The 27,342-nt window shown below is 43.4% G+C and overlaps 1 protein-coding gene across 6 annotated transcripts in view; it reads right to left on the bottom strand.

The window, feature by feature from the left end:
- Positions 1-27,342, bottom strand: part of MGLL (monoglyceride lipase) — a 107,081-nt gene that overhangs the window by 19,467 nt on the left and 60,272 nt on the right. For all 6 annotated transcript variants that reach the window (XM_032699595.1, XM_032699598.1, XM_032699596.1 and 3 more), the window contains one exon: positions 22,341-22,447. In XM_032699595.1, coding sequence (XP_032555486.1) covers positions 22,341-22,447 — 107 coding nt within the window. The remainder of the gene's footprint in view (positions 1-22,340; positions 22,448-27,342) is intronic.

Here is a 27,342-nt window from a genome sequence, read left to right on the forward strand (position 1 = left end):
ACAAGGCTCTCCATTCCTCAAATCCCATTATCTCTCATGCTCTGGGGATTCCTTTTGAAAACCACTCCCAAGCAGCCACATTATTCATCTGACATTGGCTCACATGCCTCAAAAAATGTTACATCCTGGTCAGATTGGAGATATGCTGAAAAACACGTAAATAAAAAGCACAGTCCAACTCGACACTCCCTTCCCTTCAGTAAAAGCCAAAAAGGAACTGCCTGAAGAAATAACCAGCCCAGCTCTGGGCTTGCTGGGCAGACTCAGTCAGATGAGGGGAGCTGTGCTGGATCTCCACTAGCACGATGCTTTTCTGCTGGGGCTGTTGGGGCACATCACAGCTGAAGAAATCTGTCCTTAAATGTACTAAGCAAGACCAACAGCAAAGAGGAGAGCCTGGCAGTGCCTGTCCCTGCACACCATAGGGTGCATCAGCACCCAGCCCTCCAAGGCACCGTGGGGATGGATGAGTGCAGCAGCACATCTCGTCCACCCTCAGACATCTGCACTATTTGTGTTCTAAACACTAACTTTTACATGAGCCACACATTATACATATTCCTCTCTCTTTCCAAGTGCCCAACCCTCCTGACAAAGGCAGAGCCTGACCCAGGTGAGAACTGAATTGCTCCTCAGACCTTTGCTGCAGAAGATGAGGTGACAGGGGAAATGCAGGGTCAAATGCTGAGTTCAGCTATGCTGCTGTAAATTTACCAATTTCAGTGACGTTCCTTAAAGCTCACAGTCATGGGAAAGCAGAAATTATAGGCTGTGTTGTTTTTTCAGCCTTTGCTCCCTACTTATTATGGAAAAGCTATAAAACAAAGAGACAGGACAGGGGAAATCTGCCTGGGGAGCAGTAATTCTTCAGGCAGAATTTGGATCTTGGCTTTTCACATATTTTGATGTTTCCAGCTTTGGGAGAAAGGGGATGGTTTGGATCCATTTTTATTGTAGTGAGGACACCATCAATGGGGCGAAATGCTCTCCCTAGCCAACTGATGGTAGAAACAATCAGGAGGGATGCAGGACTTGCCTCCTGCCTCAGGATCCATCACACTATCTGTTTCTTTTCCTCTCTAGATGCATGATTCCAAGATTTTGGAGTGAGAGAACCACAACAAGGAGAGTTAGGAGTAAGGTCAGGCACTCCAGGCTTACGACTCCCTCAGCATAAATATGTTTTAAATTGCAATGGCACTAACACAGGAGCACCAGAGTTTTCAGCAGTTAAAGGTCAGAACTGCCACCACTGCAAAGTCAATGATTCACAGACACAGATGAGGAGCCTCTCTGGTACTGAAGAATCCCACACTGGAAAGACACATCTTAATTATGGCAGAGGGGGCCATTGGCAAGGCCTTGTGTTGCAGTGTCTGATTTAATAAGCTGGAGCATGGGTGTGATTCCATTCCCAATGGAGCTGTTGGAGGCCAGAAAAGGTGATTCTAGTGCTTTAGCACTGGCACTGCAGCAGCAGTGGGCAGTAGCATGTTACAGCATGGACAGGGTGTGCAAAGGAAGGGTTTTTGTTAGAGCCCACATCCACGCTCAGGCTGAAGACCATCTTCCTTCACTGCCTCTTGCTCAATAAGCTTGTTGAAGTCTGACAGTTCCATTTGAAACAAATGCCGAAATGGCTTTTGGAAAAGAAGGTATTAAGGTTAGTATTATGTGTTTATTAGCTTTCTGAAAGATTTGTTTTATTCCTAAAGTCATCTGCCTCTATTTTCTGCCCCAAATTTGAGATGGGATGAACTTCTCACTGGTGTTTGGACACTGCAACACGCAGGAAGGTGAGCCCACCTCACCCTTTTTTACTCTCACCCCACCACAACTGATGCTGCTGGTGAGAGACATGAGAAGAGTATGTCCTCCCTGCTGCTCAACTATCTGGGTTAAGGAAAAAAACTACATAATTAAAAGTTCTCATAAATGCTTTCCCTCTGCAGGTGGCCCACACAGAGGAGCAATGCTGGGTCTGGAGCCCGTGGGAGGGAGATGGTAGTGACAGAAATTTGGATGGCTCTTCTGGTGCACAAGGTGTAAAGTGCCAACTTAATCCCTCTCCCACAATCTTCCTGAGCTTGTGACAGTTGCTCAGGTGGGGACCTCAACCTACCCTGAGATTCCGCTGCTATGGGAAGGGACCATTTCAGCAGCACATTTTAATACCCAAATTCCACAGACTGTGAGACAGAGATCCTTGTCTGCCTCTGCTTTCCTCTCTGTCTTTTTCCAAAATGCATTCAGAGCTGGAGGTAAACCTTAAAGCACAAGATGCAGTAGATACAGTTTTCCAGAATGTTTCGGTTTTGGAAGCCACTGCAGCAGTTAATGAAATGGTGTCACAAGGCATTGTGGCTGATGCCTGCATTTATGAGCTCTACTGAAACCCCTCTGAGTAAGGTCTGCTTTATTTTACACTTGTACAGCACCCAGCACTGCAGGGCATAACCACAGACCTCGGTCCAAAGTACAGCAAGATCTAAAAATATTAATTAACTCTAATCCCAGACTGTAAGGAAGCATGGTTTTGCAGAGGAGGGGATGGGAGAAAGCACATAGATGGAGAATGTGGGGGAGACAATACACAAGAGGACACTAATAACGGGTTACATAGCAAATGTTGTGTGAAGCCTTGATTTTCCACTTGGGTGTTTTTTTAAGGTTTAATGAAAAAAAATTAATGAACTAGTAAACACTTGAAATTGTCATAGCAGTTCACTACTGAAAAAACTATACTTGTTTTGTAATGAATCAAATACAGATCCTTTTCATCAAGTGAGCAAAGCTCATTAATTAAACATACTGGATTTCAAAGCTCTCAATGTTTAATTATTTGTTTAACAAGCAGTACATCGAATCCACCATTCAGACACACAAAAAACTAAAACAACAGGAAGAAGCTTCAAAGCAGGACAATCAACATCTGGAAAAGTCAACAGATTGGTTGTATTGTCAGTCACATGTAAAGCAAATGTTCCACTGGCAGAACAAATACACACAGGAAGCACCTCAGAAGATCATCCTGCAGATTCCTGCCCAACAAAGCAGCTTTCTTGCCCTCAGAACAGACTTAGCACAGCGAGGGAGCCTGTTCTGGTTGCATTTACCCAATTCTTTTCCATTCCTCAACCAAATTGAGTCTGATGCACAGAGGGCACTCTGAAATGTCTGCCCTCCATCTGTACCTACTCTTCATTTTGCTGCAGGTGGAGAGTAGAAGCAGGACAGGCACCTGAGCTAGGAGAAAGCAGGGTAAGTTGTCCTAGGATTTGCCATGCTACCTTTTCTCCAGTCAAGCTGCCATCTAGGCCAGCTGCTGTGCTTACTTGGTAGCTGAACCTTGGAGGTGACTGTCTCAATGTCCACCTGACTGAGCCTCAGATGCGCATCATCTCTCTCCCCCTCTTCTGATAACTCTGGTTTTCACAAGAGCAAGCAGTCTGACACAAGCCTACAGTCTAAGGCTTTTCCAGGAGGACCACTTTCACATCAGATGGGAAACATTAGGAACTAAAAGGAGAAGGTTCCCTCTCACCACTGATTCCATTTTTACGTTCTTCAAGGATCTGAAATATAGCTCAACATATGCTTATCCTTAGTGACTTTTGACCTCTCTTCTCTGTCTGGGTAGTTCTCAGCATCCCTTCTTTTGCACCACCTGTACAGGTGCAGTGAGAATGCTGGGCTTTCCATGACCATATGCATATTGTACAACCACTAGATATGGTACTCAACAGTATTATCTCTCCACGCTTGGTATTTTATGTATGAAGCATGTAACTAAGAACTACAAGTGGATTCTGCTTCTCCTACCTAAAGGGAATCTTGTCCTGAAGGCACAAGTCCATCAGCCTCCCTCTTCCTCCTCAAGGTTAGGAAAATCATTTTCCTTTCAGCATTTGCTGGGTAGTTTTTATTCACTTGCCTCATATAAAGAGTGCAGCAAATTGAAAGCCGTCTCCTCCCACATCAGAGACACATTTGCAGAGCTGAGATATTTTTAGAACAGTGCACACAGAGAAATATTGTTTGTTGTCTTGGTTAGAAAAAAAAAAGAAACACGCAATTTTCCATACTAAAATGATTTGTGCCTTATTGCTGGGGTGCAGAGAACCAGTCATCTTGCTGAAGCCATGTAAAATTTTTTCTGTACTCCAGAGATGACAAACAAAATGCCCTGGTACATATCAGAGCAGCTGTTAATTCTGTCCAACAAGGCAAACTGTTTCTGTCAATATTAAGCGCCAATTCTTCTCTAATGGATACAAACAGGGTTCTTTTGGTTTTAGAAGTCTTGCCCATTTCTTATGCTGTTGCTGAATTTGGCTCTGAATTGCAGTTCCTTAAAAGTCTTCCTGGAACATCACGTTGCTCATGAAAATATGCTGAAAAAACCCATCTGAGTGTTTCTGTTGCAAAATAATGAGCTGCATTTACAAACAGCAGGCACCGTGGCCAGACTGGAAACGTAAGTGTCCCCTGGGATGTTGTGTAATGAAGGGGAGCAAAGCAGTAGGAAAACCTGCAACACACCACAGTCACTTCCCACACTGCCTGCAGTAGGGGAAGCTTTGTAGGGCAGCTTTGTCTTTCCTACCACGAAATCAAGAAGATGCTACGGTGTGGCTGGTGAAGCTAAGGCCCACGAAAGAGGAATATGGAACCCACTTCCTTTTCCACAAAGCACATGGACAACAGTATTCCACTTTCTTCCTCAGGCCCTTCTGCAATGCCACCTCAGCCAGCCCTCAAGAACAGTAAAACAGAAGACAGCTGGCAGGAATGCCCTTCTCTACCAGGCTACTGGGATCCATGGTTTGATAATGCTGCACAAAGCCGGTTTAGATGGTTGAGCAGCTGTTGAGTTCCTCTGCAAAAGAGTTTCTTTTACTGATGGATGAAATGATTCCTGTCTAATCTCTTTTTCCATGGAAAAGAGATATTATACACAATATAAATGTAAGATATATAATCAGCGAGGCACAACTTACTGTGCCTCTAAGGAGTCAGAGACGTTAACTAATCGGTCATTAAGTGATTTTATTTAAGGTCCTATAATAATTTTTACAAGGCCCTATAATTTTTAACTGTTGTTCTTGCAGTGTTGCACTAAGACTTTGCCCTCTTTCAAGAGGAGCAGATAATTTTCTGAAGTATCGTTGAGATGACTTTATTTAGCAACAGAGTTGGTCTTCAAAGACTTATTCTAGTGTGACATAGGAAGCAGCATCAATGCCCAGATACTGGAGAAAAAAAATGAATGGACTTTGCTGGAGTTAAGCCAGGGTCCCACTAGTTCATTTGACCTATATGCTGCTGATCTGCTAAGAACAGAGAAGGGCCTCTTTTCTCCTCTCCACATATGACTTAAGATACCACTAATGGTTGCTAGAGTTTCACCTTCAGTGAAAGAAGCAAGTAGACAAGGACAATCTTATTTTAATTTAGCTTTAAAACCATCCAAAATTTTCTTCTCTTGTCTTAGTATCATAAATTCAAAAAAAAAAGAGTGCAAACTTTATTTTTTCCTAACTGAAAACAAGGATGAAAGTCCACTTGCATTAACTTTCTGATCCAAGTTACAGCTTTAAAACAGCTGGGGCACCAATTCCAAATGTGAGGATTTTCAATGAAAAAGCCAGTGCTGGAGTGGAACTGCACACTCCCCTTCCCCTTCCCTGCCCATTTATTCCAAAGCAGGCTGGCATGTGGGCTGACTCTCCAACACGCACGTGCTTTTAAGTCCTAAATGACAGCTTGTTTAACTAGAAAACATTTCCATTTTTTTTCCCTAACAAAGCCTATTCGTTTCTTGCTCTTCTATTTGCTTAAAGACGGTTTCATTTGACCTGCCTGAGAGTTTGCACAACCCTCCTGATTGTTCCCCTCCAAACAGCACTGCAAGTTAATGACCCACCTCTGGATGGCTGAGCAGGGAGCCGTGCCCGGCACGCTGCCGCAGCATCAACCCGGCTACTTACATTGCAAAATCCATACGTCTGCCTTGAATATTTTTATGCTTGAGAAAACAATTGAATCAATTCATGTTGTGGAAGACAGACCTAATTCTTCCCTGCTAACAGTGGATTAGGCATCACGAAAGAAAGAAGATGAAAGCTGGATCATGTAAGAACTCCCTCCATGCCGCTGACGAATGTCTTGGGGGACGGAAGCAACTTCCTTTCAAGCTATCTTCAAAAGGTTCCCCTCCATGCAGACCACCCACTGGGAACCCACATCAACAACAACAACAACAAAAAAAAGAATTCAGAAGACCCATTTTTCATCCGATTTATTTACATGTTAAAATAAACACAAGTTCCCATACAGTGCAAGGGCTCCCAGTGGGTTCTGTTTAGTCTGTGAGATTCTTGGCGCAGGAGCGCAGCATTTCTCTATTCCAAAACAATCTGGCACAGATTTTTTGGTTATATAATTTTTTTAAAGTAACTGGCAAATGAATAATAATAATGTTTCTAAAAAGAGGGATACCAGTTCTAGGATACCAGGGTTCTAGGATACCAGTAAGGTGTTTTACCAACTAATCTGCCAAAAGGTAGTTAGCAAACCTGAGCTCCTAAGCTCCTGCCTTCAGGGTCAGCTTTCCCCGTGGGTTGCACTTCCAGTTCTCAATCAGCCTGTCCAAAGGGAGCTTTCCCACAGAGTTAAAGAGATTTTCACTTTTTGCTTCACTCCTTCGCGTTCCCACATGGCAGTGCCACCCTCATTAGACAGGATTTGTCCCTGTTTCTGACAAGGCACAAAGGAAATACCACTCTCCTAGAGCCGATAGCTTTTTATACCCACTTTGCACAAGCTCAATGGGTGTGCAGCAGGTGGATTATTTGAAATAAAGACAGGCTTTTTTTAATTTGGGTTTGTTTTTTTTTTAACAGGGTACATCCGCACAGAGCTATAGCTCACTCAAACCCTACCAAACCTGCTTGGGAGCAACACAATTAAGGAAAAAACCTCCTGATTAAGCAGGTCTGGCAGGAAGCATTCTTGGGTGGGCCAGTCCTGCCCAGGGTGCCAGAGCACAGTCCCAGGGCTGCCAGTTGGCTCATGGCTGGGTGGCATTTAGATGGTGCTTGGGGGAAGTCACGGGGAAGCGGCAGGGCAGAAAATAGCTCTCCTAAATTCGTCTTGCAGCAAAGCTGTTGTCCTTTCTTGCTAGAGATTGATTTCAGAGTTATTGTTTCAGCTGCTTTTTCTCACTTGATACCGTTTTCTCTGCAACTCTCCCCCGTGCAACTCTGAAATTCTCACTACTTATATATTTACCAAATGAACCAGGATCCAATAGGCAGGTTATTGCTTTCTGTGCTCTATCACTCATTTCAAACCATGGCTGGGTGACAGTAGACAGTGAATACTGGCTGGTAGGTCTGCAGTTCAGTAAACAACACACAGATACAAGTGTTGAGCTGCTGAAGGTTACAGACCTGTATGTTGCTCCTGGGCTATGAGAGCTACTACACAATCAGCCAGCAAGGGCATATTTGCAGCTCAGAGAGAGCTCTCTTCAAAATCTGGGCAGCATAGGTGCAAGGTTCATGCAAAGGCCTGGGACTGTAGTCAAAATGACAGGTGGTACCAGTACCAGGCAGCCTCACATAAGAAGAGCCTCCAGCCTCCTCTCCCTTCCCCCAGTCCTCTGCTGAGCCGAGCATGAACTTGGCACCAGGATGGGTCAGGTTGCCTGCTCCATAGCATTAGACAAGCTGCCAGGATCTGCCAGCAGGCTTTGTCTCTGGTAAATTCAGAACCAGAAAATAAATGCAGTATGGAGAATGTCAATTTTAAGGAATCTGGGTTGATAGCATTAGTCTTTGTACCATCTACAATTCAGCACTTTTTTTTTTTAGATTTTATTTTTGAATCTAAACAAGGATTCTCAGATTGGAGAGTACTGCCAAGCCCTGAATAAATCCCAACATTAGCGATGCTGTGGGTATAGCAGCTCTCCCTGTGAACTGAATCTGCAGACGGTATCTTCAGAGAAATTAACCCTCGAGTGCCACAGGACAGGCTCTGTGGCATCAGTTTCAATGCTCTGGGAAATCTCACCTTGTGGTTAAACCCAGTTACTCCTATTCATGCAGTAATACTGATGAAGGGTGGAGTAAAGCACAAGCTTAGAACAATTCAGAATGGCTGGCACAGAATAACATTTCTGCATTGTTGGTGAAGCAGTCAAGTTTCCAGGTGCAATCCCAAAGTCAGCCAAAGGACATGTAACTATACCAAACTAGTCAAGTGGCATGTAATTACCTGACATGTGATTGTTTGTTTTCCACCCACAGCCCCCTTCCTCAGCAGCTCTGAAAGCACACACAGCATTTGGACATAAGAAAACACTATATAGTTGCAATTTAACTTTTTTTATTCTGCTGCTTCATCCCTTTAAATATTGGTGAGATTTATTCTAAGCTCCTCTCTTCACTGGCTGAATCTTCCTTTCAGCCTGTGAAGAGCCATTCACAGTAATGGTTTTGCATTCTTGGAGCTCAGGGCTTTTCATCTGCAAGCTCTCTGGAAGTGGGTCGGCATCATGTTCCAATTTTGCCATGACTGACCTGAGATATACTGAGGTGAGGTGTTTTTTCTGAGATCCAAGACACTCCTGGGGCAGAGCCAAGTGGGGGTTTCCAAACACCTTCTTGCATAGTTTGCTACTGTGATATAGAATGAGTCACATCCTGATTTGAATCATACAGGATCCATCGTAGGACTAATGGAAGGACTACCTGCAAAAGTTATCTATGGCTAAAACTGCTGCTCTGTTGAAACATAACAGACCATAGGCCAGACCAAATCTATGTGAAATTCAGGGAAGTCTTCAAAAATATAAGCAAAAGAGATTTTCTCATTTAGGTCACTAAAATGGCCACAGCTGCCACAGACCAGGACATGCTACCATCTGAGGACTGGCTGTGGCTCACAGAAATGGGCTGATGAGTTCTCATTTGATGTCTTAGTGCATTATGAAACTTAAATACCCCCACTGTGACTGGATCTCTGACAGCCAGAATGCACAGGAGACTTCAAAGCAGGCTTCACATACACCTTCAGGTAAGACTTCTTCCAGATGGCCTTAGGTTTTGTGAGACCTTTTGCAATCCGCATTTTGTTATTATAAAGAAAGAAGATGCTCAAGGCTAAAAGGAATGTTACTGGAATGCTAGAGAATCTCATCTGGGTTAGAGAATGAACCAGAGACTAACCAGATGTTCTGCTTTACTTTACTAATGGGCTCAGAAGTGAAGAGGATCACACTGCCAGAGGCTTTAAATTATCAAGATTCATTTCCTAAAATTCTGAAATAATTTTCCCAAATCACCAACCATGATTCTTAATTCCCTGTACACCCCTTTATCAGCTCGAATTACGTTTTCTTCTCTAAAGTAATAGTCCAGGATATGTTAGCTTTTACTAAAATAGGAAAAATAACCTTAAAACCTGAGTCAAATCCTGGCCCCACTGAAGTTAGTGACATTTAGGTACTGCCTTCAGAGGATGCAAGCATGTGCTTGTAGAGGCACAGAAGCAATTAAGGCTCGAGCAACTAAGAAATAAATCCCCAAACCATGTAAGAATCACATATTATAAACATGGATTTAAGTTAAAGGCATTCTGAAGTGAAAGAGAAGCTGCAGTGCTGTGCTGGGCATATACACACTGGCATCATCCCTGAAAGAGTGAGAGGCAGAACCAGGAAAGGTCCAAGGGATGAGTAATAGACAAGTGAAAGATGTCAATGTTAATGCCTGCCAGGCTCCACAGACAATGTGTGAGACCAAAAAGACCCCAGTGTAGGCAGGAATACGTTAGGACAAAAAGTGAGGAGCTTCTAAGAGTCAGAGGAGCAAGAACCTGGAACAGCCTGCTCAGCTGGAACAGTGTTTGCTGGCAACCAAACTTGGTTAAAAGTGAGCTTTAACCACTTGTGAATAAGACAGAAGGATGCTATTTGCAGGAACAAATGCCTAGATAATGCAGGGAGTGTCTTCCTGCCTGTGCTGCTAATACAAGTATGTTTTAACAAACAAATAAATGTCCTCTTTTACATTCAAAATGAAAGTGCAATAGCAGAAGCATGATTGGCTTAAAACACCAGACACTGTAACCAAAGATATTTCTCTGCAACATCTTTTGACTTATTGAAGACAGAAAAACCTGAATATATGAATTGACAAAGGATTAATTTTCCCATTGTTCACTGACTGTTTTGCTTCTGGGACTTATTGCTGCAATATGCACTTGTTTGCAGTCACTGCTAGGGAACATTTTTGGTTTTTAAAAATTCTCTCCATTTTTTGTTATAAAAAATGTCTATTCATTTTAAGACTTGTGAGACAGTCCCTTGGAAGGTCTGCTCATGGTCTGTAACATATAGAGCCGCTCCCTGGAAAATCAACAGGGAGAAAATCCACCAGCTGGAATCAGGCAATCCAGCCCCAGAATGACATGCCACACTTTATGAATGAGCAAATAAACAAACAACAAACATTAGAACTACAAAGTATAAAAAGGAGTATATGGGCTGCTTCTGTGTCTTTACTTTGTCAAGTGTAACTCTGGTCCCAGCCCTTAACCTGACATAAGAGCTTGGGCCATGAAGGAACATGAGACTGGGGAGGCTGATGCCTCACAAGGAGCCTGGAGTTGGATCAGACCCTGCATCAAATCCTGGCATTTCACACTGTGCCAACACACACACACAGTGCAGTAGGTTTGCCTGGAGCAGGCCCAGGGAATCTGTTAACAGCAAATTTTGGTGAAAATTACACTGACACTGACACAGTTTTGATCAAAACACACAAATGCATGCAGCTTAAGTGAGTCTTCCCATGACTTCAGACCACTACTTATGTTATAAGGAAAATCAATTCTCTCATTACAAGTTTTGAGAAGTTTTTCTGCTTTAGTGAATCATTTCCCCTGATACTGTGGCTGTTCAGTTCAGCAAGAGTAATTTTATTCATCAGTTTCCAACATAGGCAGGGCACAAAGAGCACTGAAAATGAAGATGAAATGGTAGTTTCAGACCATTTATTGACAGGTTATACATTTTATTTCTCTTTGTAAAGCTGCCTGTCCTTTGGTTTTGTTCAGTGCAAATAAGAGCTCTCTTTGCGTATCACACTCCTTGACAGGTTAGTGCTGAACTAGTCACTCACCTAAGCTGGACTGTACTCCTTTGAGTCCTGTTATCTATCTAAAAAGGTATTGAAGGAAACCAAATAATATTTTAATCCAACAGGAGTTATATACACCGAGTAATTTTTTCTTTACTTTTCAAATGGTGTTCAGTAACTTGAAACAGTCATTTGTAACTCAATACGATGACAAACTCCACATCTGCATGAAGATACATTTATAGGTGAGGAATCATCAGTAATTAGCTTCAGAAACAACCACATCCAAATTAGACACGTCTGACAAACAATAGGAATGCTAGTCATATTAATGAAATGCTGTTGCTATGGAAAAATTGTCCCTGTGAAGGTGAAAATAAACACGCTTCCTTTTTCTCATTGTGCAAAACCATCAAAAAGTATCTCCCTGAAGATGAAGCTGTTCCTAAGTGTAGGTACCATTAAAGTCTGTATTTAAGAGGGTCATTTCTTCACCATTTCAAAATCTTCTGTGTTTCATTTTTGGAAGCAACATCCCAAACAGCAGCCGCTAGGATGCTCTTTAACTCATAAAGAATAACTGATGCTGGGACACATACAGTGATTATCTAATTCAAGCCCCTACTTCATTCAGTCAGGTTTTTCAGGGCTTTGTGAGTAGGGTTTTAAATATTCCCAAGGCTAGGGTGTCCCCATCTCACTGGGTCCTGCTCCAACATTTGACTGCCCTCATAGTGAAAACATTCTTCTTGTACATAATTGGGATTTCTCATACTGTGACTTGTGTCAGTTCCCTCCCATTCCATCACTGGGCTCCTCCAAGATGAATCTGGCTCTGCAGTCTCCACACGCTCCCACTGGGGACTTGTAGACAGCAGTAGGATCCCCTCTTAGCTTTCTCTTCTAAGGCTAAATAAGCCCAGTTTTATCAGCCTCTCCTTGTACATCTTGTTCTTCAGTACCCTAATTGTTTTGACAGCCCTCCTCTGGCCTTGCTCCAGTATGTCAATGTTTTCCTTTCACTGGGGAGCAAATTGGACCCAGCGTTTCAGATGTGGTTTCCAAAACGCTGAATGGAAGAGAATAATCACTTCTCTTTGGTTGCTGGCTATAATCTTTCCAATACAGCTCAGTATGTGATGGCCTTCTTCCCCAGAAGGTCACACTGTCGACCCAAGTTCAACTTGTCTGCAAGGATCCCCAGGTCCTTTTCTGCAAAGCTGCTTTCCATTCATTCAGTGCCCAGCCTTTAGTGCTGAATGGGGTTACTCCACCACAGATGCAGAACTTCACAAGCGCCTTTGTTGAAACTTCACAAGGTCCCTGCCAGTCCTCTTCTTCAGCGTGTCAGGGTCCCCATGAATAGCAGCCTTCCAGCACACGCTCAATTTCTGCCCTGTAAACTGACTGAAAGTGTCCTTCATCCCATCACCCACACCATTAATGAAAAAGGTTCACTGATAATATATGCAACACTGATTTATTATTTTTTTCCTTAAAGAGTACAGATTCCTCTAATGCTTCTTGGGGCCAAAGTCCTTGATGACATGAACTAATGTCCTGTCATGGAAGTCAGCAAAGGAACAAAGTATGAAACAAGTTTGATGTCTATCCAGTAGCCCCAGAGAACAGACATAGCGAGCAACATGAAAGGATCTGTTCTCTCAGTCTTCGCTCTAATAACCATCTGGTCCTTGTCCTTCCACCCTCAACCATCTTGCACGCAGACATACGCCTACAGCCTGCAAAGCTGGTTATGGAAGAGCAAGTAAGCTGTTGAAAACATTACATGAGGTTGCCAACCCTCCTTCACTAATAGGAAATGTGGTTGCAAGTTGAACCTGCTTGAACCGGCTTCCTGACGTGGTGACAAGGTTATCCTGGATTTACCTGAGCAGCTGTGAAAGCAGAATTTGACCCTTGCATTGAGGATTAATTTAAACAGGTAAAGAGTGAGTACAGATTACAATTGCACAGAAGCAAAACGACAGGCTGTAAAACAAACTGAGCTGAGTTCAGTCAGGGCTATTTCCCCTTCAGTTTCTCTTATTCACCAAAGTGAACCTTTTGTCCAAATAAAGGATGTTTTATTCCTGATTATCATGACCACTCATCCAAAATGCCTATCACTTAGCCCCAACATTATCAGCACCACACACAAATTCAGTGGCCCGCTCCTCATTATCACAGAGGGTATCTCTCATCTGGGAGGCAGAATTGCGGAAGGGGAGCCAGAGGGGCTCAACCCTTATGGGAAGAAAGAAGCCTTTTAAGTTTCCTGAATGAATGACATGTCTTTCCTCTGTCATGCAGTCTGTCTGTTAACAGTTAACAGTGACAGGTCGAGGAGCACGGTCTGGACAGTGGCCAGAGCTGACAGCCCCACGTTCAGCCGCTGAGCTCAAAAGGGAGCACTCTGTTCCTTCTGCCGCCGTGTCCGCTCTCACTGGGGACTGTTGTTCCAGCCTCACGCCTCCTTGTGTGAAGGCCAACAGCAAGGCTTTGTTCAAGAAGCAGCTGCTGAGAAGATGTACTATCTCATGGAATGACCCACTGACATTTCTCCCCCTGCTCATTAGTAAGCAGTGAATAATTAGGGGAACTGGGGCAGATTGCACAGCCCATTTCTTTCAGAGTAAAAAGCCAGACCCTCAGAGCCCAGCGTGCCCCGAAAGGGATTCCCTCATGAAATGGGCTTGCAGCAAAGCCAGAGGAGCTGGCTCTCTAACACCTTCTCATCACCTGATGGAGCGAGGAAAGAGAATGGCTTGTGCCAGAAGGTGGATGGGGCATGACTGGGGTACAGGGAGTCCCAGCTCCTCTTCCTTCAGAGCTCACACCACAGCTCTGCTGCATGACAAGTGAGCTCAGTTCAGCCAGGACCCAAGCCAAAGGTCCTGTTCAGCTGGATGACAATGTTGCTGTTTATTCAATAACCTATTGTTACAGGGTGGATCTACAGCAGTGAGGAAATGGTTGAGCAGCTGGAAGGAGCAGAGTAATTGGGAGAACTGAGGAAACCATAACCATTCTTCTGCAATCTCTACTGCAGCCCAACATTATCATCTAGTGATGTCCACATACAGGGGCAGTGATGAAGGAGCATCTGCACTGTCTTTCCCCCATTCCAACAATGCCTGCATCCAGCTCTGGGTTACAGCACAGAACTTACCTGCCTGGCTTACATCACTGACTGTACCCTCAATTAAATCTGACTTAAGAATAATAATCGGTCAGATAAACAAACAGATTGCTTTGAGCAGCCTGGGTGTGGTAGGCATGTTTTATTAGCATACAGCAGATGACACTATATGTCTGATTTCAGGTGCTCTCGCTTCTAGCATCTGTGCTAAAGGTGTATCCAAGTCCTCACTTGGATAAGTCCTCATTTCCAAACTTCCTTGCCTAAAAGATAAGTGCAGGACCAGGTTTTCCTTACTTTTACATAAGCATGGCTCCAGTATTACTCTTGGGAAGTCCACAAAACAAACAAAGTCTCATCCCCTGAGCAGAGTAGAGAGGAAACAACTCTGAGTATCCCCTGTGCCTTTCCTAACTCAAACATTTTAAGCAAAATACTCCGCTGCAGCATATATGTGCTCTGTCAGACACATGAGCTGTGTGGAGCCTCACTGCCTCTTTATTTTCAGTTTGCTGTGGTCTAACTGCTTCCTGGCTCGAGAGCGTTGTTTCATCTGCCTTCAAATGACAAACAAAATAAAAGCTGTGCTTGCATTTCCAAGTCCCAGCTTGTGGCCTCCTCTAGAGCATGAGACACTGCAGGTATTTGCTTTTTACCCAGTTTCTTTCTGTTGTGTAGTTGCTCCTCTCAAACAGAAACAATGCTGACTGCCCTGAAGGATGCCATGGGGTGCACACAGAGATTCAGGACCTTGTGATCCCAGTGTGAATGAAGGGTGAGCGCTAAAGTGACATATTCACTGCTGAAATTGCTTCACCAGAGCAGGACCAGGCTGTGGAAGTCTAATGAGCTTCTCAAAAATAAAAATAATAGTGTGCAAACCTCCGTTTAATAAAAACTGTCTCAAAGTGCTTACAATTGCCAGTTGTGCCACAGGATACTCCCTTTGGTATACTCACTGTATTATGATACAATTACAGGCACATTTCAGCATCATTATCTTATAGGAGGTGTATCCAGAGCACTTTTTCCTACATGAGCTGTGGTCCCTCTGGGAGGTACCATCTCACAACCACCAACAGAGCCCAACCCCATGCAGCCATCTAGGAGAAAGCAAGGGAAAATACACCATCCAGGGAAAAGACTGTGTTCGAGAGCTTGTCCAATACCTGGGGAAAGTTGCATCTTAGCAGTAGGAATCATTTTGTCTATAATTTCCAAGAGGCTAAAACTGAGTGACCTGGTTTTCTCAGCAAGCTGTCAGTGCTGCTCTGAGATCCAGTGCTACAAGGCACTGCAGAGGAGCTGGAGGTGAGAAACAACTGGTTTCACTTTGACTGGAGCTCGTTGGTGGTGAGCAGGCTGATCTCCAGGTTCATCTCTTTACATGAGAATCCTCAAAAACAAAGCAGAATTAGAGAAGGAAGGCAGAACTAAGTTTACTCACTATTTGTTTTATAGGATGACTTTGCTCCAAGTTCTCACAGTTGTCTCACTGCCTAAGGAATTACATGGTGTACTGCAGCATCTGAACTCTCACCCTGCAATTGCGTGCTGTGGTTTCACCTCCTGCGTGCCCTGCACATGCTGAGCATTCCTCGCCACTCCCTGGAAGGCAGATAAGCCTGACTGCTACCTTTGTTCAACATCTGGAGAAGGAAAGGCAAGGAAATGTTTGGGACCCTACTGAACATGGAGTCAAAACAGGGATAAAAGGCAGTGGCAGTGCTCTGCCAGCCAGGACAAAGAGCCATCTCCTCTGGGATCCTGCTGAGAGGAACCTATAGCAGATGCTTACAAGAGAGAACAGGAGAGGTGGGGCAGACCAGGGTGACTGTCCTCTGGTGTATCCCCTCAGTTTCCATCTCTGCCCACATCACTGCTTGCTTCTGATGCCACAGCTGTGTTTAAGACTCAATGTTCCCCAGGTTAAAACAGGAGAATGGATGAATTCCAGGCAGGGCTCATAGGTCCATATGAAACTTAACACTGATCAAGGGTCAGGGAATCATTTAAGTGTTCCCTTATATTCTTGCTGATTTTACTCTGTCATGACTTTTCAATCTACCAGTTTTCAGAACTATATGAACAAAGATTTATGTCTGTACACTTGCATCATGGTGCAACAGGGTAATCACCCCTTAGCAGCTCTCTCTCCACTCCAAATCAATTATCATAAAGGACTGACAGATAGACAACTCGAGATAATTTGAAGACAAAAGGTCTAATTTCTCCACAGGGAATGCCCTTGCAAAATTTAATCTGAAACTCTGAAGAATTTTCTTCTTTGCTTGGCAATTCTCACTGCTGCAGCAGTCTTCGTCTGACAAATACAAACAGGCTGCGAGTCTTCAGATTCAAACCATTAGTAAAAACATTAAATGTTTTCCTGACTTTTGAAGAGTGGGGTTTTATGCATAGGGAGAGAGGGGAACTCAACCTGACAGCTGGGCTCTGACTCTCCTTCTGCCCTCACAGTCTGTGAAACACTCTGCTTTGGCACGACTGCAATCTCACTGCCTGCCAGCCATGCTACCCTACCACAGGACCTCAGGTTCAGGACAGTATGTTCAGGACTTTTATTTTTGCATGGGGTTGTGAAGCACTATGAATTTCTCCTGGGAGAACAACTCTCATCCCTTCAGAAAAAGCCTGGAAGAGGATGCACTAACACAGGTACACTATAGCTAGTGCTCTATTCTCTTTCCTACCCAAGAAGAGCATCTGTCCAAGGATGAGTGCAACAGCAGAAGCCCAACTGCTCTGAGCATGGCTGCTAGTAGGGTTCAGGCAGTGCAACTTTGTGTGCAAGCAAATCCCAGTCCTGTGTGAGTATCTTCCTGCTGTGGGGGACATGCATGAGAACAGTATTCATGGGGAGAGCAGTCATTTTGCACTCCTGCAAATGCTGATGTGTCCATACCCATGGTTATGTCCAGTAGTGCATATGGAAGATTCTATTTCCCAGCAGTGTTCACGTATCACACTGAAGGCCGGGAGCCCTCATCTGGAGCAAAGTAATTAAAAGTGCCCACAACCCACTGTATGCCTCCTGTCCAAAGAAAGGAAACAGTGAGTGCCATTCTCTCCTATGGCTCTGCAGAGAAGCAGTTTAAACCTTTCCTGCTCAAGTGCAGTAGGCTCCGCTGGAGGAATCAGAAAGAGCAGATTGCTGTGGTGGGTAAGCAGGCCCACACCCAGCCACCAAGGAGCAGTTGTGCTGCTCTGTGAGCAAACCAGCTGCAAATAATGCTTGCCAAGGCTTTCCTGACTCCATCCCTGGAGACGGCCCTAAAGCCTGCCCTATCATAACATCAGGGAGCGCTGCTGTCCAGAGCATTCCCTCATGCTGATGTGCATGAGCTCTGACTTCACACTTACAGTGCTACTTTAATTCTTGTTCTTATTAATGCTGACATCCTTCCTGGTCATTTTCCTCTCACATTTGACCATGCTTAGTCCTTTTTAACCTCTCTGTGTAGATCAATCCTTCTCAGTGCTATGAATAAATAAAAGCCTTCTGTTCTCATCAACAAAATGGTCTTTTAACAGTTGCAAGAACAACACAGTAACCACTTGGAAAAAAAACAAAACAAAACAAAAGCAGCTAATATTTGATGCATTTAAAAATCTCCACTCCAGCTATTTTCTACATTTTGGAAATAAATCCTTCTTTAAACAGAGAAAGCAGTGAGAAAATTACTGGAGAGCACAAGCAGCAGTGGGTGTCTGAGAGGGACCTGCTAGCCCATCAGAAATGCTCACCACACACAAGGCACCAGCAGGGCTGCCAAAGCAAGCTGAACTTCAGTTACAAACATCTAAGGAATGTGAATAAGCTGTAAGAGCTGCAACCTTTCCCTCTGCTTTGATCTGACATTAAACATAACTCGAAAGTGGGAAATTCAACAGCTTCAAAGAGAGTCAAAGAGTCAGAGGTCTCCATGTACCAGGACAGGTAGAGGGTTTATTCTGCCTGGAGAAAGCAGGAGGTTGGAAGTGAATCTAGTGGCTAGGGACTGCTGCCAGGTTAGGGCTAAGTATTTCTCCTTCCTCATCTTCACATAACACAGCCACAATACCTGTAAGAAGCACCAGCAACTCCAGGTGAAAAAGAGAGCTACTTTCAACTACTGTTAAAAAGTGTAAGAGAAAAGTAAACACATTTTTGTGGCTCCTGCATCTTGGTAATGCATTTTTGACTGCTCTTAGTTGACACTAGGGCTTTTGAAGGTTAAGTTGTGGTTGTTCTGGGCTCTGGCCATGCAAATGCAACCATAGACCATTAGATCTCAGCAAATGAGATGTTATAGGAAGAGAGAAGAGGATAGCTGGAACATCATGTGCTTTACCAAGTGAAAATGCTTGGTATGAGAAAACAAAGCCACATTCTCTATCCTTTATTCTTGTTTTCCTTGGCTCCCAGCTTTACAGATCCCTAAAAATACTGCATTATAGCTAAAGGAGCTGCAATCGGCAGCTGACTGAAGAATTACAATAGCACTCCAGTTTGATGAATCCCCACAGGTATTTCTTCTAAGAGAGCTTTCCTAAATTGACTGCCAATAACCTAATGCGTTTGTCTGTCTCTTTTTTCTGTCATAAGCATCTTGCCGTAATAAAATAATAGCAACATAGAAACAAAATTGAAAAAGTGAGGTGTCATTTCAAAATATCTGAACTTGCAGAAAGGTACCTGACCTGGCAGCCTTAACTCTGCCTTCCTGAGGCTGCATGCCAAGCAATCCCAGAAATCATGGGAAACAGTTATCTGCCTGTTAAAAGCACCATATAAGAGACCACAGAAAAAAATGCTGTATTACACAGAAATTCTGTTTTCCTCTTTTATGGGATTGATATAAACCAAAGCCATTTAATAATGTTAGATGTAAGGTAAGGTTAAGAGGTCTTCTGGAATTCAATTTCCACCATTACCACAGAAAATTTCTAATACATATCTATGAGGTCCAGCAGTCTTGTGATTACAATGAAATACCCCAAAGAGTAAATGTTCAAATCTTGACATACCAAGAGAACTGAGTCAGTGATACCTTCTGCAGGGCAATAGGGTACTAAGACACAAATTGGGGTGAATAGTGTTATACTCTGTGAAGTACCAACCTTTTTGCTGAAGCCTTGAATAAGAGGAAACACCGATGTAGAGCAGCCTTTGGCAAGATTTAGAGCTGCTGTGTAAGCTCCTACAGACTCAGCAATAAAAATGGAAATTATTTTTCCTTCTTTTGACTGAAGGATAGACACAATATAAATCAGTCAAGTCACGCATATTACAGCCCTAGTAACTTCCCAACTCATTTGGGAAATCATGCTAGCCACACTGTGGAACTGCATTAATGACCTCATGGATAATGTGCCTGTATTGGGAATTTTATCCATGAGAATATCAGAACCAGAATAAATGTCCAGGTCAGGAAACCTACACCGAACTCATATGACCAAGATCCACTGTATGAGATGGGGAACAGACAGCTACTATTGTGCTAACACAATGGAATAATTAATATTACCCACAGATACCCAAATGACAGGACACAAAAGGGGAACACACTGTTGAAGTGACTTGATAGGTAAAACAGTGGAGAAAAGCTATAAAGTGCTTCTGACTGAAGCAGTTTTGGCAATGGAGGTGTTTGTGTCCTTCAGCTCTCTCTAACATCCAGCTCAGCCTGTAACTTGCATTCCATCAAACAAATTTTATCCTCCATGCTTACCTCTTTATGTGCAAAGATTATGTTACAGAGCCTAAAAGATGTTAATTGTCTTTCTAATTTACAGTGAATCAAGGCTTAGTTAAATCAACTCTTTGTGTAACACAACTGTGTTCCCATTGTTCTGCTTTCAGGTTACTCTTCACCTTCTCCTCTCTGCTGATGAGGAAAACCAAAGGGAATTTACAAAGAAAACTGTAGGTCTGACAAGGAGAATGGAGTTGACAACCAGCCTGAGCAACCAGATTTGTACTAATTAAACTAATTAATCCAGCAACATCAGTACATTAAAAAAAAACCCAACAAAACCCAAAACAAAAACCAAAACAAGAAACCCTACAAAATATTTACGCTTCTATAGCGAAAAAGATATTCAAGGAAAAAAGAGAGCAAATAATTACACAGCAGAAAACATGCCTGACAGGAACCCGCACACCAAAGACCCTTCCCCACCAACAGAAGAGGCATTCTCTGTATCAAAACCATGTGATAAATACAGTTTTGTCATTTTTTTCTAGGTTTGTTGCTTCAAATATTGTTATATGAGCTCTACTTCTTACAACCTTTATCAAGCTTCAAGGGAATGAGGAACTAAGGCACAGCATTATACATGTACAGTCTCTCTCAGGCTCATGGGGACTCTGCACAAGTGGCTTGTGTGTCCTGTAGTTCAGTTACTTTTTGTATGGACTGTCTGTGGTCTGTTAACAGCAGCTGCAGGGTGGGCAGAATTGGCCTGTTCCTTCCCCTTTCCCATGAACTTTATTCCATGCAGATGAATAGAGGGGGATGGAGACACCTTCTAATGGGATTACTGCAGACTCCTGCCAGCCTACCTCCAACTCAGAGGAAAGTGTGTATAGAAATGAATTAATCAACACTTGGAAATATTGTGCCTACACAGGGAGAAAGATACTCAGGTGGTCAGCAACAATACTTCTGCACAGGTCTACTGTCATTGCAAAGCCAGCCCCCAACATGGCATGTGATCAGTGGTTCAGAAAAATCACATGGGTTTTATTTATTTTCCCTGCAAGGTGTCCTGAGGATCAGGTATTCTCCTCTTCAGAGAAAATATAGGTGTTGTTTCTGTGCATCAAGTGCAGTGCTGTGACTGAGAGTGTCACAAGAGCAAGTGTGAGGGGAAGCCTTGGTACCTGGATTCAGTAAGGTTTCACCTTTCCTCTCTCCGACTAAATGGTGCAATGACTCACATGCATTTGGGACCTTCAAGCTCAAATTAAGCAGTCCTGTCTTTGAGGAGACCTAAGGGCAGGTTTGAATCTTGGCTTGTCAGCCAAGTAAATTGCAGTATACTTTCCAATGTCTGTGAATGATCTGCCCAAAGGACATCAGATTTACACCAACTGATATTCATCCCATTTCAACCTGTCAGCTCAGAATTTGGCCTTGCCTCTTGTCCCACTGCCATCATTAATCCCTCTGATTCATTTTGCTAATATCCAGACTGGTTCTTGCAGGGAGGCAGTGGCCTGCAACAGTAAAATCAAGGCAAAGATTTGCAAGCACAAGGAAGTCATGAAGTTGCAAGGGTGAGGTGTGACAGAAGGCTATCAAACAACCAGGACAGATGGTTCAAATACGTTATTGAGATGTCCCAGTCCATGCACTGCAGGAGATCTGGTGATACCCAGCATATCTATGTCACATCATGGAGCAAAGAACAGAGACCTTCAAGCCAGAAGAAGCAGGGACAATAAGTGTACATGGCCCAGCGTCGCCCCAACCTACTAGCTGAGGGCCAAAGGGGTGTTGCTGTGTTATCACAGCCTTGCACACACTCAGGCTGGTTCCTCATCAGAGCTGAGCTGTGCACAGACAGCTCCAGTGTCTCTGCTGGACTGTGGAGATGTGTCCAAAGACGTCTGTGATGTCTCCGTGCCTCTCCATGTTCCAAGGATGCAGCTGTCTAGTTGTATCCATAAATGAAAGTTATGCTGACATTTCAGCGTCCCCTCTGGGATCATTTAGGACACCAACCTAGTCCCACTTCCATAGTGGATAATACCACTTCACCCCCAAGAGGCAGGTAAAAAGAGAAATAATCCCTTACAGAGAGGTTAAAATAGCACCAGCAGTAATGTCAAGGGCAAGGCTGAGGAAAACTCAAGGCAAACAGGGATAGCTTTTAGATTCAACATGCAGATCTTTACAAAGCAACAGATGATCCCTTTCTCATTTATGTCTAGTTGTAAATATTTTATTGACTCTTCTCTCAGTGCTGAATAGCTTTAACAGCATTTACTTCAGTAAAGGCCTGAGCTGCTGTAAATCAAGTACAGATTTAGGGCTACTCACCATGGTCATGGGCAAACACAAACAAGTTAAGTCCTGTCAGCTTCTGGGCCAAGTCATCATAGCGGCCGCAGTGCTCCCCAGCTCCGTGAGCGATGAACACGAGGGCCCTAAATGGAGCATCAATGTATAAATCATTAACGTGGCAATCAACCCACAAAGGCTTCAGAGCTGCAAGTGAAACCAGCGTATTCAATTCAGCAACAGCATTTCAGACATCAGCAAATACGAGGCAAATACATAATGGCTGAGAGGGTTTGAACAGAGAGGAAACCATTGTCATCCTCCATTGACTTGGTCTTCACCAGGTGGTAGCAGGACAGACTACATGGAAGTCAACTGCCCATGGGACAGAGCCACCGTGGTCTGCTGCAAGTTAAATGTGAGTGAGTCCCTGAGCTGGATAACTCCATCTTGGGCTTGAGGTGCCTACACTCTCCTACAGTGTAAGTGTTGCCATTTATTTCCTTTGCAACTGGTATTTCTCTGTGGATTCAAATACAAATATTGTCCTCAACTTTATAACTTGCAACATTGATGCTCGCGGGTACCCCAAGATGAAATTTCAGCCAAGAACTTTGGTTGGACTTTGGAATTTTATCTTTTGACCCAACTCCGGTAATTTTACCATTCCAGTTTCTGCCCCAAAACAGTTACTTCGCTTTCGTGATTAAAGTGATTCTTACATAGCTCTGCAAGGCTACAGACAGAGACAATAAAAAATACAGTCTGCAGACACTTATTTTTGCAAATACTTATCTTTGAAGATTCCAGTTTTATGAATAATACTTTACTTTTCCTGGAATGGCATCAAGTGAGAGTGACTGAACTGGAACAAACCTCCACAGTGTTTTTACTAGATGAAGTTTGTATAGACTTAGACTAGAACTATAGCAGAAGTAGGAATGAAATTGCAGAAGTTTTGCTGGATTTGACAGGTGACTATTTAAAATCCAGCTTTAGCAACATAAACATAACTTGTTTGTTTAAAAGAACCATTTGTCATTGCAACATCAGCAACCACAAAATCATTTGAAGGCTACAAGTTTGACATTTTTAGTACATGAACACTGAAATATTACATGAACTGACAACATAAAATAATGACAGCAGTTAAGAGCTAGTGAATTCCTCAACTTTATTTTGACTGAGGTTTTGAATACCTTTTTAGACTGTATTCACTGCAATAAACTGCAATAAAATCTTAATATATTTAAACTTTAAAAACATGATGGATGGTGTAGAAACTCCTGCTCTAGCTCTTTGATTTGCACCTGCTTCAAAGTGTTTTCTCAGCTAGACAACTTGCAAGAGCATCCATTGAAACCAGAAGGATTGTACAGAGCAGCACCACAAAAGCAGCAACACAGAGATGCTCTGGTATCTTGTCTAACACCAATTAGCAAGGGTGAGGTTAGGTCATGCACCATATTTAACTTGCTGTGCCTTACAAATCGTCTTAGTGTCACTGAGGGTTTCAAAACAATCTGTGTGGAGCAGTCATTCCTTCCTTTGTCATCGTCCCTGGTCAATAGGTTTGTCAAGTTATCTATGCATCTGGCAGACAGACTGATTTTAGGAGTGCAGGGTCTATTAAAGCTCCAAACACTGAAGGAATTGAGACATTGCTCATTCCACAGTGGAGAATATTAACTTTCTGCAGCAGAGACATCATAGCTTTACGTGTCCCACCTCTCCCAGACACAGGCAGCACAGCAGAAATGCTTCAGCCAGTGTTGGAAAAGCAGATCATTATTCTGTACATGCTCCTGAAAACTGGAAGCACCATCCAGCTGCTTCTGTCTCCACCTACACCAAATGGTACCTCAGCCCTCGTCCTGGGCCACCTAAAGAGACCTCACAGGGGCTGGCAGACCTGCCCAACATTCAGAAACGCCACAGGCAGTGAAGCAAAGCCAGGCTGTTAACCCACAGGCTCTGGACTCTGCAGCACAGTGCACAGTGGCACTGCCTGCATGGGACAGTGATGCAGAAAATAAGGGAATATGAGAGAAATTCCCATGTACCCATCACCTTGATATCCAACAGACTCAGACAGGTTAAGTCTCTCTGCCATTTATCTCCTTGACAGCTTCCCTGCTCAGTATCTTACTTAAGCCCTCAGTTACTCTTTAGAGGACCTATATTTGTTTTTGCTGACTAGGTACAGAGATTAAGGTATAACTTGGCTGACTGAATAAAGCCCTTCATTTCTCAGGGAAATATTATTTGAATTTATGCACTGAATGGCATCAAGTGAATGAAACCTAATGGGAAGCTCTTTCGGGAAATTCTTGGTTATTTCATCCCCTGACAACAAAGCCCTCATTTTGCTTTCATTCACACTGATACAGAACCATGACTTAGCCTGTCAGCATCCTCCTAGATGCTCAGACCCCTCATTAGCTGTGAAACCAGTGAGAAAAGAAAAAACCTCAATTCTTCAGAGAGGCAAGGTGTTCCTGTGACCTCTCCTCTCACCTAGCACACAGCTGCCAGAACTGAGCAGAACTGAGCCTTTGCACACCGCAGGGAACAGATCTGGGTTGTTATTTGTCTGCAAAATACTGAATAAAATCCCTGAGCCTGTTTGTGGCTTAAGAGCCCTAAAGACAGCAGTTGTTGAGGAGACTTAGATACTTTTGAAAGTTTTGTCCTATCAAAAACCATAAACAAGGAGTAAAATTTCCAGATTGTCATGATGAAACAAAAGTAGCCTGTTCTGTTGTTCAATAAAAAGTGAGAGTGGCTTTACTGACTTAGAACTAGGTCACATCTACACAGCTCTTTAGCTCCAGCTTTCAGGTCTAAGCACAGAGGCCATACATTAAACACAATAGCTTGAAAAATTGAAATTAGTATGAGTATCATCTGAACAGTGGTTGAAAGATCTGGCTCTTTTGCTTAATCCTTCATTTTCCATTACAAAACAAATTTAGATTTGGCAAATAATACCTGAAGGCAGTAAAACAAATGCATGGTTCAATGTATTTTCACTAGCAAGCTGCCAGGAAAATGCAACGAGTGATTAGATTGACTGACAGCAGTTCTTTACTGTATGTAAACATTTTTGCAGACATCCCTGCTCTGGAATCACAGCCTGCTCCTTCCTTACCACAATGGCTGGAATAACAGAATATCAGAGATTGCTTTCAATAGACTCATTTAAAATTAATACAGGAATCCTGCAGGGTTTAAGATTTTGCAGGGCTGCGGTGCCTCTGTGTGCAGCCTCAATGAGAATTTTGTTTAAAAAAGGTTTGTGTACTGGCCATACATCAAACTGGTACTGGGGAGAAATTTCTTCAATTCCAGCTCTTGAAGTTGTGCTGCTGAAATCATTGGAATTTCAAACATATCAGGTAGAAAATATAGTGCACAGCCTGCAAAGCTTTCTGTTGGAGACTGACCTGTGCCTGAATACACACTAATTCCAATCTCTCTGACCACAGACAGGGAAACCTGATGTATCTTTGGATGCTCCAGCTGGCTTTGGCTGGTGGAACTGTGATTGCTGAACATCTCCAAATGGCATTACTTTGGCATCTGTTCAAGAAAGCACCTACTCACACAACAGCACAGCTCCCCCACACTCAGCAGGTGTGTCTCCACACAAAGCCAAGGTGTGAGCTGAACATGAGTAATTGCCCATGCACTTGCTCTCACCCAACTGGTGCGACAACAATTGTGGCTATTAAAGGGAACCAGTTTATTGACAGCAGTTTGCAAAAGCAACAGATGGTTTTCATAGATCCCTTGCCCTTCCCATAGCCTTCACCACCTCCTCTTCCTCCTCCCTCCCCACCGCAGGTTTCTGCCTCCTGGTACCGCACAGCTTGGCAAACAGATGCAGTTGCTTATTGCAACAAGAGAGCAGGACAATATTTGTCTTCTTCTGTTTAAATCACCAACTGACTGTATTTAGTTCTCTCCCATAAGGAGGTGATGGTACACATCAGTGACCAGTCTCTGCTCCCACACTCCACTGTGCAGGTCACCCATCACTGGTATCAGCCCCTCCTATGTTGCAGCTGTGGCTTGTTAAGCCAGTAATATGCAGCAATGTCACACCTGCAGTTGGTACAAGGCACGTGCAAACACCCTTTCCTGAATCAGGGATGTTGGGAGTTGGTGGAGGCCAGGTTGCAACACAAAGCCAATGCCAATGTGCACAAATCCACATGAAAACATTGTCTTTCTGTCCTGCTTCTTGGGGAGGTCACCAGTTGATCCAAATTTTAACTGTTTGCAATCTTCCCTATTCCTCACTGTAATTTCACCTGCACTAATATTTCACTTCTTGTGTGGGGAGCAGCTTCACAGGGCAGGGTGGTGTTCAGGTTGCAGCTTTACACACAAAGGCAGTACCAGGTTTAGAGGTTCTCACTTTCTTTTGTGCTGGACATATGTTGACCCTTCTGCTGTGCCAGAACAATTGTTTGGAGATGCAATTCCACAATCAGTCGCAATCACACACCTGAGCAAGAGCCTCCTTGAACTGAGGCTCAGTTGTCAGAAACAAAATGAAAACACGCGGAAAGCTGTTGTGCTGTGAAACCTTGCAGGCCAGAAACACCACTCAGCACTTGGGTCCTGCTGGGTGTAAGACCCCTGTTCTTGCTTTGCTTTCAACAAAAGTCGTGTTGAAGCTGAACTAAACAAGGAGGTAGTGAGCAGGACGGTATGACTTTAACATCTAGTGTCCTCTGGGGAGAGAGCCACTACGGTGGGATCCTGTGCATGCTCTTTTATTGCCAGAAAATAACCCAAAACACTGGGATTAGACTAAAGAACGGAAAACAAACTTCCTATGACTGCATATATGAAAAATGCTATCTTTTCCACCTCATTCAAAAGCATCCCTCTTCAGAACAATATGTAAGTACTTGCTTAACCTCAGGAAACTTTCATCAACACATGAAAGTCAACAGGACTTGCAAAGTACAAGATGAAAGTTACAAAAGGATTTATAAATGCTGTCCGGAATAAGGATTGATTTAATCAC

Source organism: Chiroxiphia lanceolata, chromosome 11 (assembly GCF_009829145.1).
Source record: "Chiroxiphia lanceolata isolate bChiLan1 chromosome 11, bChiLan1.pri, whole genome shotgun sequence".
NCBI lineage: Eukaryota > Metazoa > Chordata > Aves > Passeriformes > Pipridae > Chiroxiphia > Chiroxiphia lanceolata.